Consider the following 16471-nt stretch of genomic DNA (forward strand, 5'->3'; position numbering starts at 1 on the left):
ATTGGCTGTAGGGCTTGCTTCTATTGGACCTGGAGTTGGTCAAGGTACTGCTGCAGGTCAAGCCGTAGAAGGTATTGCGAGGCAACCAGAAGCAGAGGGTAAAATACGAGGTACTTTATTTTTCACTACAAAAAATTGTTATATAGTGATAGTCAAAAAATCCGTCACTAAAAAGCTTTAGTTTCGTCACTATAGCCATATTCATGCTATAGTGACGGGCATAAAACTCTATTGCAACATAAGAAATTTTTGTCAAATTATCCCTTGATGATATAGGTTTATATTGACAAAAAAAGCCTTTTGCAATATCCCATCGGCATATACTGACAGCAAAGAATATGTTGCTGCATTCTATACTGACAGAAATGTCCGTCAGTCTATCCTTATTCTTAAATAATTCTAAAAAGTTTTTACTTGACGGATAATATTGTTAGTATAGCTATAGGGATGAAATTTTTAAAAGTTTTTATTGATGGATAATACCGTCATTATATCTATGATGTTGAAATTTTTAAAATTTTTTATTGACTGGATAATACCTGTCAAGATAGCTTTAGTGAAAAAATTTTAGAAGTTTTTCTTTCGACGAGATAATACCATCAATACATCTATGGGATGAATTTTTTATAAATTTTTACTGACAGATAATACCGTCACTATATCTCTATTTTAATATAAATTTTAAAAGCTTTTAGTGATGGATATGATGGTCTTTTTACTTACACATAATATCATCATTATATTCATACAATTATTTAATTTATAAAATAAGCACTTATGCAGGAGAGACAAAAATAAAACCACATATTCACAGTTCTAACACCATTAGAGATCTCCAAAATAATTAAATAATGAAACATTCTGATGGATAGATATCAAAAGGTAGTAAGCATATAGATCAAAAAGTCGGGTCAATTTACCAAAGAGTTACAAAAAGACTGGTGATGAACCAGAACACAAAACCATACACTTTTATAGAAAAGCTCACAAGCATCCAAAGTCAACTACCAAACGAACATAAACATTCTAATCCATAAAAGAAGAATCTATGTAGGCATTGATCAGAACATCCTAGTAATCATGTGGAAAAATAAAACTCAAACAAGCATTAGAGGGAGGTAATTTTCCAAAATAACACTATTTCATCAGTTTTTCTCATTGCTGATTTCTTCCCTTTATTTACGAAACTTGACCATGCTTTATCCCAGTTATAAAATAAACATTCAAATTTGAGAGCTTGCAAAAATTAACCATATATGCAAAAAAGTTGAACATGCAATGGAATCAAATCCAGTTCATCCATAATAGAAGAGTTATTATAAGGTTTTGTTGACACTTTAAGAATAAATGATCTCTCTCTTGGCATAATAACAGCATAGACTTAACATAAAATGCATTAATTTTATATCTTCACAATCAATTTGTTTAAGCAATTCACTTCCACAAGAGTTCAGAAATCACATTCAATTATTCAATAAATATCTTTTCCTCTTAAAGTAATCTATCATACTCGAACTCTTACCCATGAAATGCGAAATAAACATTTAGATTTGAAAGCTCTTAAACAATGCACAATCAACGTAAAGTTGAATACATGGGATTGAAACAAACTCATCTATCATACAAATATCATAAGGTTTCATTGGTACAAATTTTTCATTTGTCCATCCATTGTATCTTCATGTACACAACTCGACAATGAATGATCTGTCTTTATTACTCGCAATGAGTAGCATAGACTCAATACATGTTAACACTTGAATTACAATAACAAACTAATTGACAGTTTTCTTTGCTTTCCAAATCTGAAAGGAGTATAAGAAATGCAAAATCACATCTTTTTTTGCTCAAAATGAGTTTAATGATCACCTTCAATGTTCCAATATATAAAGCTTCTTCCTTTTTATGTTTTTGGTAATCAAAAATCAAAAACTCATATTCATAAATGACAACTCTAAAAACAATGCAAAATGTTGCCAATATTCAACAAAAGGATAAAAAAAGCCTGCTCAGATGAAAGAATTCATGAAGCATTGCAATATGTTGCCAATATTCCTATAAAAACCATGAAACATATAACCGAAAGTATACATAGAAAAAGTTTATAAACTATCGAGGATGGCGGTCTATTGCCACTATTCTAGACTAAACTCTAAAAAGGAGATAACCACTAATAATCTTACCTTAGACTTCCATGAGCAGTTTAGCTAAAAAGCAGAAATTTCGATCTTCATCGGGTAGATTAAAAATCGGGACCTCGTGAACAACATAGAACCACAAAAATTCAGAATAGTCCGGAAGTTGAATATATATGTATATATATATATTTTTTCACATAAAAATAATATTCAACTTCCGACCATGAATCAAGTTTTAAAAAATGACTGGTGTTTGAATTATTTTAATATTTGGTTGAGTGGATGGATTACCGTTCAATCATTCAAAATATAAAAAAGATAACAAATTAATAAAAATTAGAGAGACTAAGACATAAAGAAAAGGCCTCGTTACCTTAGACAATGTTAGGCTGAAAACTTGAAGATAAGTGATTTTGGAGAAACAATGTATAATAGAACTTACAAGTACTCTCACGGACTTGCGGATAAGTAGCAAAGATGGACCATCGGGCTCTACCCCGTCCAAACTCCATGAGGATATGAATAGTACTAGAAGCGAGCATGACTTGTTGTTGTTGTTGTCACTCGGACTGAAAATGCACCGAATTACCACCCAAAAAGTAACGGATTAATTAGCTTTGAGCACAAACCTTTTCCTTAGTACAAGAATCACTTGTCAGCACTAGAGTTCAAACTAGAAAATTGATTAAGAATTTGGAATGGAGGGACTTGGGAATCAAGAGCCTTGGAGAAGAAAATTTAAGTTTAACATTTGGAATATCTCAGTAAAGAATTTTTACAAACAGAGACCACACAAATAAAATAGATGATTAGCAAAATAATAACAACAAACTTTTGGAAACTAACAAAGACAAAATTGGTAGACTAGTCATGTGAATAATAAATTAATTTAATTCAAAACTATTGTACCTTACTAGATTTTTTTGAGGAATAAAACTTATATATCAATGTAACCATTCAAGACTCGAAAATCATTGAACATGCCAGTTCATCTTCCATCTAAGATGACACCAATTTCTCATATAATTTAAATGTCCTTGTTTTATATATTAATTTCTCTAATAAAAGTGCCAACCACATACATCAACACAAATCCTTGGTATAATAAGTTCACACACCCGACACGGCGAGATGATAAGCGTAGTTTATTTTCTCATTTCAAGTAACTACCTTCTCTCAATGGTCACGCAGTTGCATCATGTGTTACCTAAAGCTCTAGGAACTTGCCATCATCTTGAAATTTTTTTAACAACATATAAACATATTACCCTCAAATAGTGCAGCCAATGAACATTAACCTTTGCTTTTTAGCATTAAAAAGAGGAGCACATGTTATCACTGCAGAAACCAATTATATAGCGTAAAACTTCTTTAGCATCATTTGAACAAGTAAAGCTAAAATATAACAAATCTGAGACAACTAATCCAACTGCCATTAAATTACGCATTTTACAATTCAAAGTTCCAAATATCACAATGACATGCAGTCAAAAGTTAAATTAAGTTAGAAATGCAAGCACCAAATTACAATAGGATTTATTTGATACAACAGAAAGACAAACTAAAATATGCATAGATCAAAGGAAAGAAAGATAAACTTAAATATGCATAGATCAACGAGATTTAGTAAACAACTCACAATTGATGATTGCGAGGCGGTTCACTCAAACCAACAAGTCTATAATTATGTCAGGTCTTACTATAGTTCTGGTTGAGACATCTGCAAACAAAAGTTAAAGCAATTGATATATAAAAATACAATACACGATCAAACCCACTGCAGATGCGCCATGCGCCCACCCTCCCCACCACCACCCTACAAACCACCATCACCCTCTTCACCCTCAAAAACCCAAACTCCTCCTCCAACTTCTCCAGCAACGCCGTGTGTGCTCCCAACTCGTCGACCTCATCGAATCCCTCCAAGTAGGCGATGCTTCCTTGAAAACCAATACCTAACAATCCCACAAGCGCTACATTCTGGCTCCCACTGACACCCCCACTATCCTCATCGAGCACAACACCATCGAATTGAGAAGATGGAAATCCTCTCGATCTTCTCACTACCGCTAATCTCTCTCTCTCTCTCTCTCTCTCTCTCTCCTCTCTCTCTCTCTCTCTCTCCATCCCTCAACAACCTTCACTCATCGGGCCTCCTCACTCCATCTCAACCACCATCACTACTGGCCTCCTCATCTCCATCTTTCTCTCGCTCTCTCTCTCCATCCCTCAACAACCATCACTACCGCCCTCCTCATCTCCATCCCTCAACCACCATCACTACGGGCCTCCTCATCTCCATCTTAACTCACCCTAAACCACGAGTACTCTCGCTGGATAGAAATGCCCTAGCTAATGGAGTTTGTGGATTTATACCTAGATTTTGATTGTCCGCTGGTGACGGAGTTTTCCGAAGACCTTCCTTCGCGCTTGATTCCGACGGTATGGTACGATTAATGGAAGTGTTACGATGGATGGTACGATGGATGGAAGGGTTCGATGATGGATGGAGCGTTCGGAGAAAGAGATCGAAGGGTAAATTTCAATGATTTTATATATATATATATATAAATATGTTAATATACTGATGAGCCGTTGAAGAATTATTTAGACTTTTTTTAATATGTTAAACGAGTAAAAAGATTAGGGGTAAATTTTTGATGTTAAATAACTAGATTTATAATTTTTAATGAATTATTAAACTAATTATACATGTAACACATTCAATTTTTAAAACAAATATAATATATATTGTCTATAACATAACTTTTTATAATAATTAATATTATTAGTAAAATAGCAATTAAAAAAATTATTTTTTTATAAATGTTTATTTTTCATATATTTTAATAAAATATATTTTTTTAATATAACTACATATATTTTAAAACATAACTATTAGCAAAATGTCCAATTTATTACATTAGTTATAAAAATTTTATTAGGATGAACCATTTATAGTTACACAATTTGACCGTCACTATATATAATAATCAATATAGAAATATTTATACCAATAGGAAAAATAGGTGTCATTAAATGCTTGATTTCTTCTAATGAGTTATAAAAATCTCGTTAGTATAAATAGTAGAACCTACAAAAATTTGACCGTCATTATCGATAAGCATTGATATTAGCTATATTAACGAAAAGAATATGCATTTGTAAATATTTGATTTATTCCGATAGTCAAAAAAAGTTGTGTTGGTATAAAAATTCATCAAGAATATTTTCTCTATTATGGCGCTTTTAAATTATTATTGGTAAAAAAGTCTATAGCTACGTAATTTGATCATCACTATAAATATCTATAGTTATGGAATTTGATCGTCACTATAAGTAATAGGCATAATACAATAATAGCTATATTGACGAGATCGAAATCCGATCGAGTAAATATCTAGTATTATTGGTAAAAATAGTCTATATTTACTGAAATTTGACCGTCACTATAAATAAAAAGTTAGAATACAATAATACTATACTAACTTAGCGAAATTCGTTAGTAGATATCTTATCTATTCGACAGCTTCTAAAGTATTGTTTGTAAAAACAGTTTATAGCTATAAAAATTTGATCTGTCACTATAGATAAGTGTCGGTATATGGCAATTTTTTTGTATAGTGTTTCTTAGTCTAGCTTTTTATGGAAGCTTTAATAATTCACGGGAGACGGTCGTTGCATTGGCGCTTTTTATTTTTGAATCCTTTTTGTTTAATGTGATCCTATAAATGTAAAAAGGTATCTTACATACCTTTTAGAAAGAATTTCAATTTCAATTCAAATCAACTTTGATTCTCTATCAATCAATTATGTGAGACCATTAAGATTGTTAAAAGCTAAACTGTTTTGAAGTCCAAGCATAACATGGGTATTCTTTTCTACCACTATGTTAGTATAGGTCGAAATGACTTAAAAAAATGAATAGAATAATTAGTTATTTATCCAATATAAGACACTCATATTGATAAAACTATTTGAACCATTTACTAGTTCCTAGTAAAAATTGACTAAAAAAGAGGGGCACCTTACCTCCTTTTATCCAATGCCAAATTGATGCCTTGTGAATATAAAAAGAAGAATTTCTCGGATTTTTTGAAAGGTAAAATTATGAAGGAATTTTTTTAATATTTCATTAAAAATATCAAAATAATAAATTACTAGAATTTATGAAACAGTGAAAATTAACTAATTAAATTCAATATTTTATTTTTGATATTCTAAAATCTAACTTTTTTTTGGCAGAATATTCAATTCATTCATAATATCCTGACCCTCAAGAGTGACATATAAGTCTATAGAGCATAAGAAAGCATTATGTCCATGACGGGTACGTGTGCGATGAACCAAATCCTCATTGAATTTTATTTTTCCACTGGAAGGAGCTCGTACATGTTCGGCAGTACCGCCTGTAAATACACCACCAGTATGAAAAGTTCTTAATGTTAGTTGAGTCCCCGGTTCCCCAATTGATTGACTCGCAATAATACCTACGGCTTCTCCCAATTCAACCAGGTCACCATGAGTGGGACTTCGACCATAACATAATTGACAAATCCAAGATGTACTTCTACATGTAAAAGGGGTTCGAATATATATTGGTCGTGCTCGAAAAGTTATGAATCGATTGACAAGTCCAATCCCAATCTCTTGCTTTCGAACGGCAATGCATCGTAGACCCATATATATATCGTCTGCTAATACACGACCAATTAGTGTTTGGACAAAAATTTTTTCCGTCATCCCTTTTCGAGGACTCACGGAAATACTTCGGATAGTACCACAATCCGTTCTACGTACAATAATGTGTTGAACTACTTCAACAAGTCTACGCGTGAGGTATCCAGCATCTGATGTTCGTACAGCAGTATCTACAACGCCTTTGCGGGCTCCGTAGCAGGAAATTATATATTCCGTCAAAGAAAGTCCTTCGCGTAAATTGCTTTGAATGGGTAAATCAATCATTTGTCCTTGGGGATCTGACATTAATCCTCTCATACCCACTAATTGGTGTACCTGAGATGCATTTCCTCGAGCTCCTGAAAAGGACATTAAATGGACTGGATTAGAAGGATCAGTCATACGAAAATTAGGATTCATTTCTTGTCTCAAATATTCACTTGTAGCATACCATATCTCAATGGATTGACGTAATTTTTCTACCGCGTGTACATTCGCATAATGATAGTGTTTTTCCAAAATAAAACGTTGTTGTTCGGTGTCTTGGACCAACCATTCCTTAGAAGGTATTGTTAAAAGATCATCAATCCCCAATGAAATAGACGTAGCAGTGGCTTGCTGGAAACCCAGAATCTTCGATTGATCCAGGATATGTGATGTATATCCCATTCCGAAATGATCTATTAATCTGCTAATAAGTCGTTTCATAGCAGTTCCATCTATCACTTTATTGTAAAAGACCAGATCAGCCCGTTCCGTCATAAATACCCCCATATTATGCTTAATAGGATTCAACAATGGGCCTAAGTCAATGATTCGAAAACTTCTTTCCCCTAATCTTGATTCACATAGAAATTCGAGTCTCGCCAATTTTTCCGGTATCAGAATTCCCGAATTCCCATGGCACGGATATCGCCTGATCTAATTTATTTTATTAGTTTAAATAACGTATGAATAGGCCCGACAAAACCCCTGTACGGCTTCTTCTATTTCTCGATAAAAAGAAATATGACCAATGGTGGTTCGAATGTATATCCAACGAATTTTTTTTTTTACACTTCTTACAATTAGATAGTGCCTATAAATCTCATGATAAGTGCCCAAAGATTCATATTGAATTTCGATGGGAACTTCTCTTGAGCCAATGACACGTTGATCTAGTCGCCACCGGAGCCACAAAGGACTATCTAAATCGATTCGTTTTTGCCGATAAGCTCCAAGTGCATCATAGGAACTGCAACAATACGTCGCTTTCATTTTCATATAGTTATACTTATTATTGTTAACTATTTTATTTTGCGAATTTCTGCAATTATATGTATTATACCTATTTGCACAAATACCTCGACGATTCCCGATCGTTAATACATAGAGCCCAATAAGCATATCTTGGGTTGGTACGGAAATGGGATCTCCAATAGCTGGAGACAAGAGATTCATATGGGAAAACATAAGTAAACGAGCCTCCGCTTGAGCTTCCAAAGATAAAGGTACATGAACAGCCATTTGATCCCCATCAAAGTCTGCATTGAAACCTCTACAAACTAATGGATGTAAACAAATAGCGCGTTCCTCTACTAAAATGGGTTGGAACGCCTGTATACCCAATCTATGCAGGGTAGGTGCTCTATTCAACAATATAGGATGCCCCCGCATAACTTCTTGAAGTATTTCCCATACAATGGGTTCCTTTTCCCGAATTTTACTTTTAGCAATTCCTATGTTAGAAGCAACATGTTGTTTAATTAGACCATGAATTAGAAATGTTTGGAAAAGCTCTATTGCTATTTCGCGAGGTAATCCACATTGATGTAATGAAAGCGAAGGACCCACAACAATGACAGAACGCCCCGAATAATCGACCCGTTTGCCAAGGAGAGTCTCACGGAATCTTCCTTCTTTGCCTTCAATTACATCTGAAAATGACTTGTAAACTTTATTATGACCATCTTTCATGGGTTGCCCACGGATCCCATTATCAAGAAGTGTATCCACGGCTTCTTGTACCAATTTCTCCTGACACATTACTAATTCACCTGGCATAGATCTACTTGTTGCTAATAGATCGGTAAGAGTATTGTTCCGATAGATAACTCTTCTATAGAGTTCATTAATATCCGAACTCATTAATTTACCTCCATCTATCTGAATGATTGGTCTCAACTCGGGAGGAAGAACTGGTAATAGGCACAAAACCATCCGTTTTGGTTCTACATTTGTTCGAATAAAATGTTTAGCTAATTCCATGCGTTTAACCAAAAAATCCTTTCTTCTTCTAATTTTTCTATCTTCCCATTCATTTCCAGTTCCAGTCACCTCCTCATCTCCTAATTCCTTCCATTCTACCAATGAATTATTTAGAATAATTTGCAAATCCGAATCGGCTAATTGTTCTCTAATAGCACCTGCTCCTGTCGAGATTTCTCGATTTCGAAATGTCTCGAAGCTTTGAGTAGTAAAAAAAAGTGGGATGCTGTATTTCCAGGATTGGATTTCATACTCGAATGAACCTCGTAATCGTAAGAAAGTTGGTTTTTTAGATATGGGCCTAGCAAAAGAAAAATCGAGATAGGTTCCTATAAGATTGGGTTCCCCCCTTAAAAATCGGACGTGAAGGTTTCCTCTCATCCGGCTCAAGTAGTTATACCAAATAAAGAAAGAGAGGTTCTTTTAAAGTTCAATAAAACCCTGCAAAGGCTACTCCTTACTCAAGTTCACAGAGAGGACTAACCTTTCATTAATTCATTCTTCTTTTGACTTTGAGTTTCTAAATTACTTAATTTACGACAAAAAAAGAAAATGTGAAATTATTGAGTAGTCTACTTCCCCTCAAATACGGAATCCCTTAAAGTAAAGGAATACTTTGTTGGGACTCATAAAGGATTTACTTGTCTATATATCGTCCCATTCGATCTTTTAGGTCTCTACTCACCTCGATGGTCATGCTTATACCACGATATCCTTTGAAGCATATATGGGATATATAAACTCCTGTAACCATGCCATATTTACTTGCTTCAACAGAATCACTCTCTCAAAGAAATGGAATGGTTAATTCCACGAAGCAAGTATTTTGTTTTCACGAGGTATAACTAGTAATTCCTATTTATCTGTTACGGGAATCGACCATGGATCAATTCCCCTTTTGTTGTTTGTTTGGAAGTATTGAATACACCCAACATTCTGAGCTTCATGTTAGTCCTTCCAAGACACATGTCAGAACGGGGACATCCCAATAATCAGATTGAATGGGATGACAGTTTTCGAATCTGTAAAATGAAAATTTTGATCAAATCACACATCACAGTATACTAGGCCTTCTAATTCCTTAAGGGGTTTATCTAAAAGATTCGCGATATAACTAGGAAGACGTTTCAAATACCACACATGAGTCGCCGGGCATGCGAGTTTGATGTATCCCATTTGATATCTTCGTATCCGAGAATCAACAAACTCCACCCCGCATTGTTCACAAAACTTCGGGTCTTCTTTTTCAGCCCCAATCACTCGATAATTTCCACAAGCGCAAATTCCACTTTTTATAGGTCCAGAGATTCTTTCACAAAACAATCCATCTTTTTCCGGTTTATTGGTTTTGTAATGAAAAGTATACGGTTTTGTCACCTCACCAATTATCTCTCCATTAGGTAGTATTTTGGTAGCCCAAGCCCTTATTTGTTGAGGAGAAACTGGTCCAATTCGAAGTTGTTGATGTTTATACTGGTCGATCATAGAATAGAAATTCTGATTCATTCAGATCAAGCTTCCTTCCTATTAATCTGGAAATTCTTTTCAGATACGAGGAAATGATTCAGTTCCAGAGCCAAAGATCGTAGTTCTCGAACGAGCAATCGAAAGGATTCTGGAGCATCTTCGGGGTTAGGTACTGTTCCTCCAACAATTGTAGCACCAAGTACCTCTTGACGAGCTCTAATATGATCAGATTTATAAGTAAGCATCTCTTGTAAAATATGAGCAACACCAAATCCCTCTAGAGCCCAAGCTTCCATTTCTCCTACTCATTGTCCCCCTTGCTTGGTCCTTCCTCTTAAGGGGTTGTTGTGTAAAAAGTGCTTAATGTCTACTAGACCCATGGATTTTATCATCAACTTGATGGATTAATTTCAAGATATAGGGGTTTCCTCTTAGAGTAGGTTGTTTAAAAGGATTCCTTGTTCTTCTCTTGTTCTTGATGACAGAGCGCTCTATCTTCTTTGTTTTGTCTCAACATTGCTTCTTTTGGCTCCCTCCTCTCATTATGCACTGCTCGTCACCTAAAATCACATTTTACACATTTTAAGTATAATTTTCCAAATAAACACCCTAATACATGCCAATTAAGTGCATAAAATAGTATATAATTATGTTCAATTATACATTTATCAAATACAATCATCCAATTAAACTTGATTACTTAAAGTCTTAAAAGAGAAGTAGGGCAAGATACTAACATGAAACTCAACAACTAGTTCCTTTGCAGCTTTGGCTCTAAGGAAACATTTTTTGAAATAATTTGATGATTGTTATTTTTCTATTTTTTTTGAATGACTAAAGAACCTTTTATATGAGTTATGTTGCACAAAATTCTATTTTATATTTTTAATTATCACATTATCTTAATCCTATTTTATGTAAGTATATTAGCAATATTATTGGTTTTGAATGCCTAACTACTATTTCCATATCAATTCCCTTTAAAATAGATTCTTTTTTCTTTTAATTACTCTCTTCTAATCTTCATTTCCAATGACTTCTCTCTAGCTTCATTATTGATGAGACATTTGATGGTTCCGAAAAAATTTGATTTCTTTTCTGTATTGCTTAGGATTGATAAAAGTTTTTATTAATTTTATTGTGTAGTGAATAATATAAGATTTTAGTCTTTTTTTAAATTATAAGTTTGCTATATTTGTTTTCAATGTATATTATAAAAAAATTCCATACGAACAATAAAGCTTAAATTTGGATCCGGATATTTGATATCCGATCTGGTTTAAACCAAGTACCCAATTTTTGGCATCCGATTTAAACTGGGTCAGATATGGGTTTTTTTTTGTCGATCCTTAAAACCAGGTACCCGATATGGTTTTCAAAACCAGTTCGGGTACTCAGTTTTGTTCATCCCAAATGAAGGCCCATTGAAGACTTTGTTGTTAATATCAGAGATCAAGTTAGTATGGAATATTTAACTAGAGGCCCTATCAACCAATTGGCCACAATTTTCCAAAAAATTGTATGGAAAACAAAGGAGTTTTCAAGATGCTTGGTATAACAACATCCATGGTTAAAGTATAGTGTGCCAAATACCTCAACCATTTCATTAAAAAATGTCATTTATTGTCTATTTGCAAAACATGGGTTATCTCTTTCGAGGCTAAGGGGACAAGGATATGGTGGGGCTTCAAATATGCAAAGTGAATTTAATGGTTTGAAGGCAATTATCCTAAGAGAAAATCCATATGCAAGGTATATCCATTGTTTTTCTCATCAACTCCAATTAATGATTATTATTTTTGCTAAAGACAATCAAATTGTTAGTAATTTTTTTCAAAATGTTGCTATAATTTTTAATGCAGGCGGAGTGTCATGCAAAAGGGGAGACCTACTTCGGCAAAACCCCAATGATAGGTTGGTAGAGCAATTGGGAGGGTAAAGATAGTCAGTAACATAGGAAAAAGAATCAAAAAAATCCAGCTTAGCATGACTAGGGGATACTCATTGGGGATCTCATTATGCTACCATTCTCCAGCGAATCTCAATGTGGAGTTCATGTTAGAGGTAATCCAAAATGTATGTGATGATGGTGCTTCGAATGGTAATAGAGGTATTGTGATAAGTTTGATTAAAAATAGAGAATTATCCATTTGTGTTAGTGATGTATTTGATCAGGTGTTTGTTGGAAATAAGAAATAAGTTATCACTTACCTTAAAATAAAAGGATCAAAATATTGTTCATGCTATACATTTGATTGAAGTTGTGAGAGCAGGGCTTCAAGACTTTGGGGAGACAGGATGGGAGGCAATTTTGGAAGAATTTAGCTCTTTTTGTGATGGAAACTCAATCCTGGTGCCTAATATGAAGGATAATATGCGAATCCATGATAATTATAGATAGGAGGTGCAAGTCATTACTCATTTTCACCATTATTATGATGAAATTTTCTACGAGTTTAGTATTTTTTTATATTTATTATGTTTTTGTAAATATCATTAATTTCTTATTTTAGTAATATTTGTGATTTTATTATTGTTGCAATGTTATGTTATTGATATAATTGCACAATACATACAAAACCGCTTCCCAAAATTTAGCATTAAGTTACTTCTTCTCGTGGGGGACTTGGAAGGTTTTGCTAGGAAAATGGTTGAGATGGGTAAACGTGCTATTTTCCCACTCATTTATTACCTTATTGAGTTGGAATTGGTTTTACCAGTGAGGACAGCTAGTGTTGAGAAGGTGTTTCAACAATGAATGTTGTGAAAATTGGCTTATGCAACAAAATGGGAGATGAGTGAATGAATGATAGCTTGGTTGTCTAAATCGAGCAGGAGGTTTTTGCATCTATTGATAATTAAGTGATTCTACAATGTTTTTAGAAAATGCAAACTCGGCGAATGTAACTATCTCCTCTTATAACCTATCTTGCATTTCTAGGATTGATGTTGTCTTTGGTTCTATTTCAAGCATTCATAGATAGCTATTTTATCTGTTTTTCCCTTGCAATATATGTATTCAAAGTGTGGTTGTTATAACCAAAAGTTATATTATCTTACTATTATACATTACAAACAATTGTTTTTTTAGATGTATTTTCTTTTTACATTTTGAATTAGCTTCTCCTACTAGTTAATTTTGGTTCAGCAACTAATTGTATTGATCGTACCAACTGTGTTTGCATTCTTTAATTCATTTTTAAAATCTTGATAACATAATTCTTGAGGCTAGATAATAAAAGAAAAGTTAGTAGTTAGTACTCATTATGCACTTACTAGCACACATGCTTCAAACAATTTGTATCATAGTTTCAATTTAAACGATCACAAGGCTTCGATTTGAGTTATGGTTATTCACAAAGGTCTATATTTGATTGGGAAGAACAAGAAGGCCTAATTTGAAATTTTATACAACAAAGATCAAATTTAAAATTTGATACGTCATGAGGATCTGATTTCAAATTTAACCAATTCAAAAATAGAGTACTAATACAGGAGAAAGAATTGAAAGAAAGGGAAGAAAAGGAAAGAAAGAGTATGGAAAATGAGAGGGTTATTTGATTAAGGAGGTGAAAAGAAAGTTGATATCTAATAATATGATTTACCAATCATATTCCTAGTATCAAATCAAAAATGTTACTTATTCTTTTCAAGTATATATATCATTATTATTTCAAAATGCTACTTGCATTATCGAGTTTGATTGAAATTGGTCAAGTCAGTCAAAATATGAATTATGAATGCATTAGCATTCTTTAAAAGTTAAATAAAAAAGACAAACAAATAAAAACAAAAAAAAGTAAAAACAAAAAATAAAAAAAAAACTTGGAAAATAACAAGATGTTTCCATGTGATGTAGATGATAAAAAAAATCCTAACTACATATATTTCTAACCTTACAATTTGACATATTCCTTTTAAAAAGACATTTAATTGAGATTTATTGACCAATGGCTTTGTAATTATTGAATTATAACAACAATTTAAATGAGATAATCTTTGTTATAAAAAAATCTTAATATTATAACATCCATTTTGTAAAGATTTACTATAGATAAATTTAGATGTAAGATAAAAATAATAACCAATAAAAAAATCAAATCAATGTACAAAATAAGATCAGATAATATTTTAAATACTGATAAAAACTCAACTACAAACACAAGATAAGAAACAAACATGAACAAAGTCCAAACGTATAGATTGGAGGCATTAGTGATGATAGTCGAAAGGTTTATTCTAGGGAAAAAAAGGAAAAAGGAGAATTTAATCTGAGAAATATGAAAAAGAAGAAAATGATGTAGTGCATATACACATGAGGGGTAAGAGAAGAGCAACCAAAATTAATTATAAAATAGAGAACATATGGACTTTTTAAAGAATTATAAATTTTTTTGGAGTTGTCTCATCTCTTAGCACCAAAGAGGAGACCTATATGCCCATTTCATTATCAGATATACCTTAAGCCCATTTCATTACTTGGTCAAATTAATATATTATGTATAGGTTTATCATGTCACTTTCAAAATTAATAGATCGGTTTGATACAACTATTTTATTGGGAATTTTATGAGGTATTGGATAATGAAAATCAAATATAAAGGATGGACTAGCATAAGAGTGTTTGGTGTTTAAATAGGGTTTTAGAGGTGAGACACATATGTACTAAACATGCAATATGAGATTGTATATTTGGTTGAAGAAACATGACAAAAGTTGGAGGATAAAGGGGACATCAGAGGGTTCAAGATTTAAAGGGATGAAAAATTTGGGGATTTGATATGGTCTAGAGCATAATTATTAAACCCGGACCAGTACGATAGTTGAACCTGCTGACCTGATCACCCGGTGCTTAAACCGATCAAGGTCTCTAATTAGACCATTTATGCAATCAACCTGCTTTCAACCAGTCAAACCCTGTGAACCGGCCGGGTCAATGTCTTTTTAAGACCTTTTCATCCTTTGATTTTTTAAATTTTTTCTAATAAGTTGAAGGGTATACATGAAATTTTATCAAGTTTGATTTTTTTTTTCCTATTTTCGACTGCTTCCAAATAAGGGATTGACAATTGTTTTTTAATTTTTCCCATCAAATTATTTATTTGATAACTAATAATTCATGAATATTATTATATATCATTATATAATTAAAAATAATTTATAATTTTAAAAATATATTTAAAAATATTTCTATTAACCAAACATTGACTTGAATGACTCGACAGTTGAACCAATTGACACAAGACCCAGAACCTTGACCAGATCAATGCCCAGGTGAAGTCTAATAACTATGATCAAGAGTATCATGTCATTAGAAGATTATCTATAACATATTTTATCTAGTACTTATACAAAAAAAAACTATTGACTTTTACTTGAACCTCAACTCTCTTTTTTGTCTTCATATGTTGGCAACTTCTCTCCTTTCTCCTTTAACACTTTTTATTTTTGTTTTCTCTCTTGATTCTACATTTTCTTATTTCTTTTCTTTCTATACACTTTTTTTTTGTTCTTTCCTTTCCTTTTCTTCTCTCTTTACTTGTTTGGTCTACTCTTTTATCTCCTTTTCTTTTATTTGTCAAGACTTTGGTATAAACTCTTCCTTCTTTTTCTCTCCTTCCTTTAATATATAATGCTATTTTCCTTTGTTTCCTTTCACTCTTGTCATTTGTGTTCATTCCCCTTCTCCCTATCCTGATGATATGGTTTTTCTTTACAAATTTTAACCATATTTGCCCTTATGCATATTTGATAATTGTTAGTATTGCTTACACATGTTATGCAGAGTTGCCATTATTTGTCACATGTGGTAAATTTCTCCAACTAGGAGATTAAGGCTAAGGTGGATTCAAGTCAAAATCTATTTCAACCGAGAAGATGCATATGGAGAATGGTTATAAACTAAGCCATGGTGGCATTTGGTTGGGGGTAATGTTAAA

At 32.9% G+C, this 16471-nt stretch overlaps 2 protein-coding genes across 2 annotated transcripts; both read right to left on the bottom strand.

Annotated features, from left to right (window-relative positions):
• Positions 1 to 3837: 3837 nt before the first annotated feature.
• Positions 3838 to 7580, bottom strand: LOC120270337 (DNA-directed RNA polymerase subunit beta''-like). The gene is made up of 3 exons (XM_039277341.1): positions 6900 to 7580; positions 3963 to 4145; positions 3838 to 3858 (listed from the first exon to the last, which is right to left on the bottom strand). Exons 1-3 carry the CDS (start codon positions 7578 to 7580, stop codon positions 3838 to 3840), a joined length of 885 nt encoding a protein of 294 aa, XP_039133275.1.
• Positions 7581 to 7723: 143 nt separating this feature from the next.
• Positions 7724 to 10808, bottom strand: LOC120270890 (DNA-directed RNA polymerase subunit beta'). The gene is made up of 2 exons (XM_039277963.1): positions 10123 to 10808; positions 7724 to 9384 (listed from the first exon to the last, which is right to left on the bottom strand). The coding sequence occupies exons 1-2, from the start codon at positions 10569 to 10571 to the stop codon at positions 7758 to 7760; spliced, it is 2076 nt and encodes a 691-aa protein (XP_039133897.1). The 5' UTR covers positions 10572 to 10808; the 3' UTR covers positions 7724 to 7757.
• Between the last annotated feature and the right edge of the window lie 5663 nt (positions 10809 to 16471).

The sequence above is a fragment of the Dioscorea cayenensis genome, chromosome 10 (genome assembly GCF_009730915.1).
Source record: "Dioscorea cayenensis subsp. rotundata cultivar TDr96_F1 chromosome 10, TDr96_F1_v2_PseudoChromosome.rev07_lg8_w22 25.fasta, whole genome shotgun sequence".
Lineage (NCBI taxonomy): Eukaryota > Viridiplantae > Streptophyta > Magnoliopsida > Dioscoreales > Dioscoreaceae > Dioscorea > Dioscorea cayenensis.

Bases quoted from the DNA above. Each gene is read 5' to 3' on its own strand.
- LOC120270890 (XM_039277963.1), bottom strand. From the start codon at position 10,571: ATGAATCAGAATTTCTATTCTATGATCGACCAGTATAAACATCAACAA. The intron at 9,385-10,122 runs TGATGTGTGATT...AGGAACCTATCT, and splicing joins TTAGAAGGCCTAGTATACTG to CGATTTTTCTTTTGCTAGGC.
- LOC120270337 (XM_039277341.1), bottom strand. From the start codon at position 7,580: ATGACGGAACGGGCTGATCTGGTCTTTTACAATAAAGTGATAGATGGA. The intron at 4,146-6,899 runs GTGAGTCCTCGA...GTGCTCGATGAG, and splicing joins GTACTATCCGAAGTATTTCC to GATAGTGGGGGTGTCAGTGG. The intron at 3,859-3,962 runs GTTTGTAGGGTG...TTTTGTTTGCAG, and splicing joins GGGTGAAGAGGGTGATGGTG to ATGTCTCAACCAGAACTATA.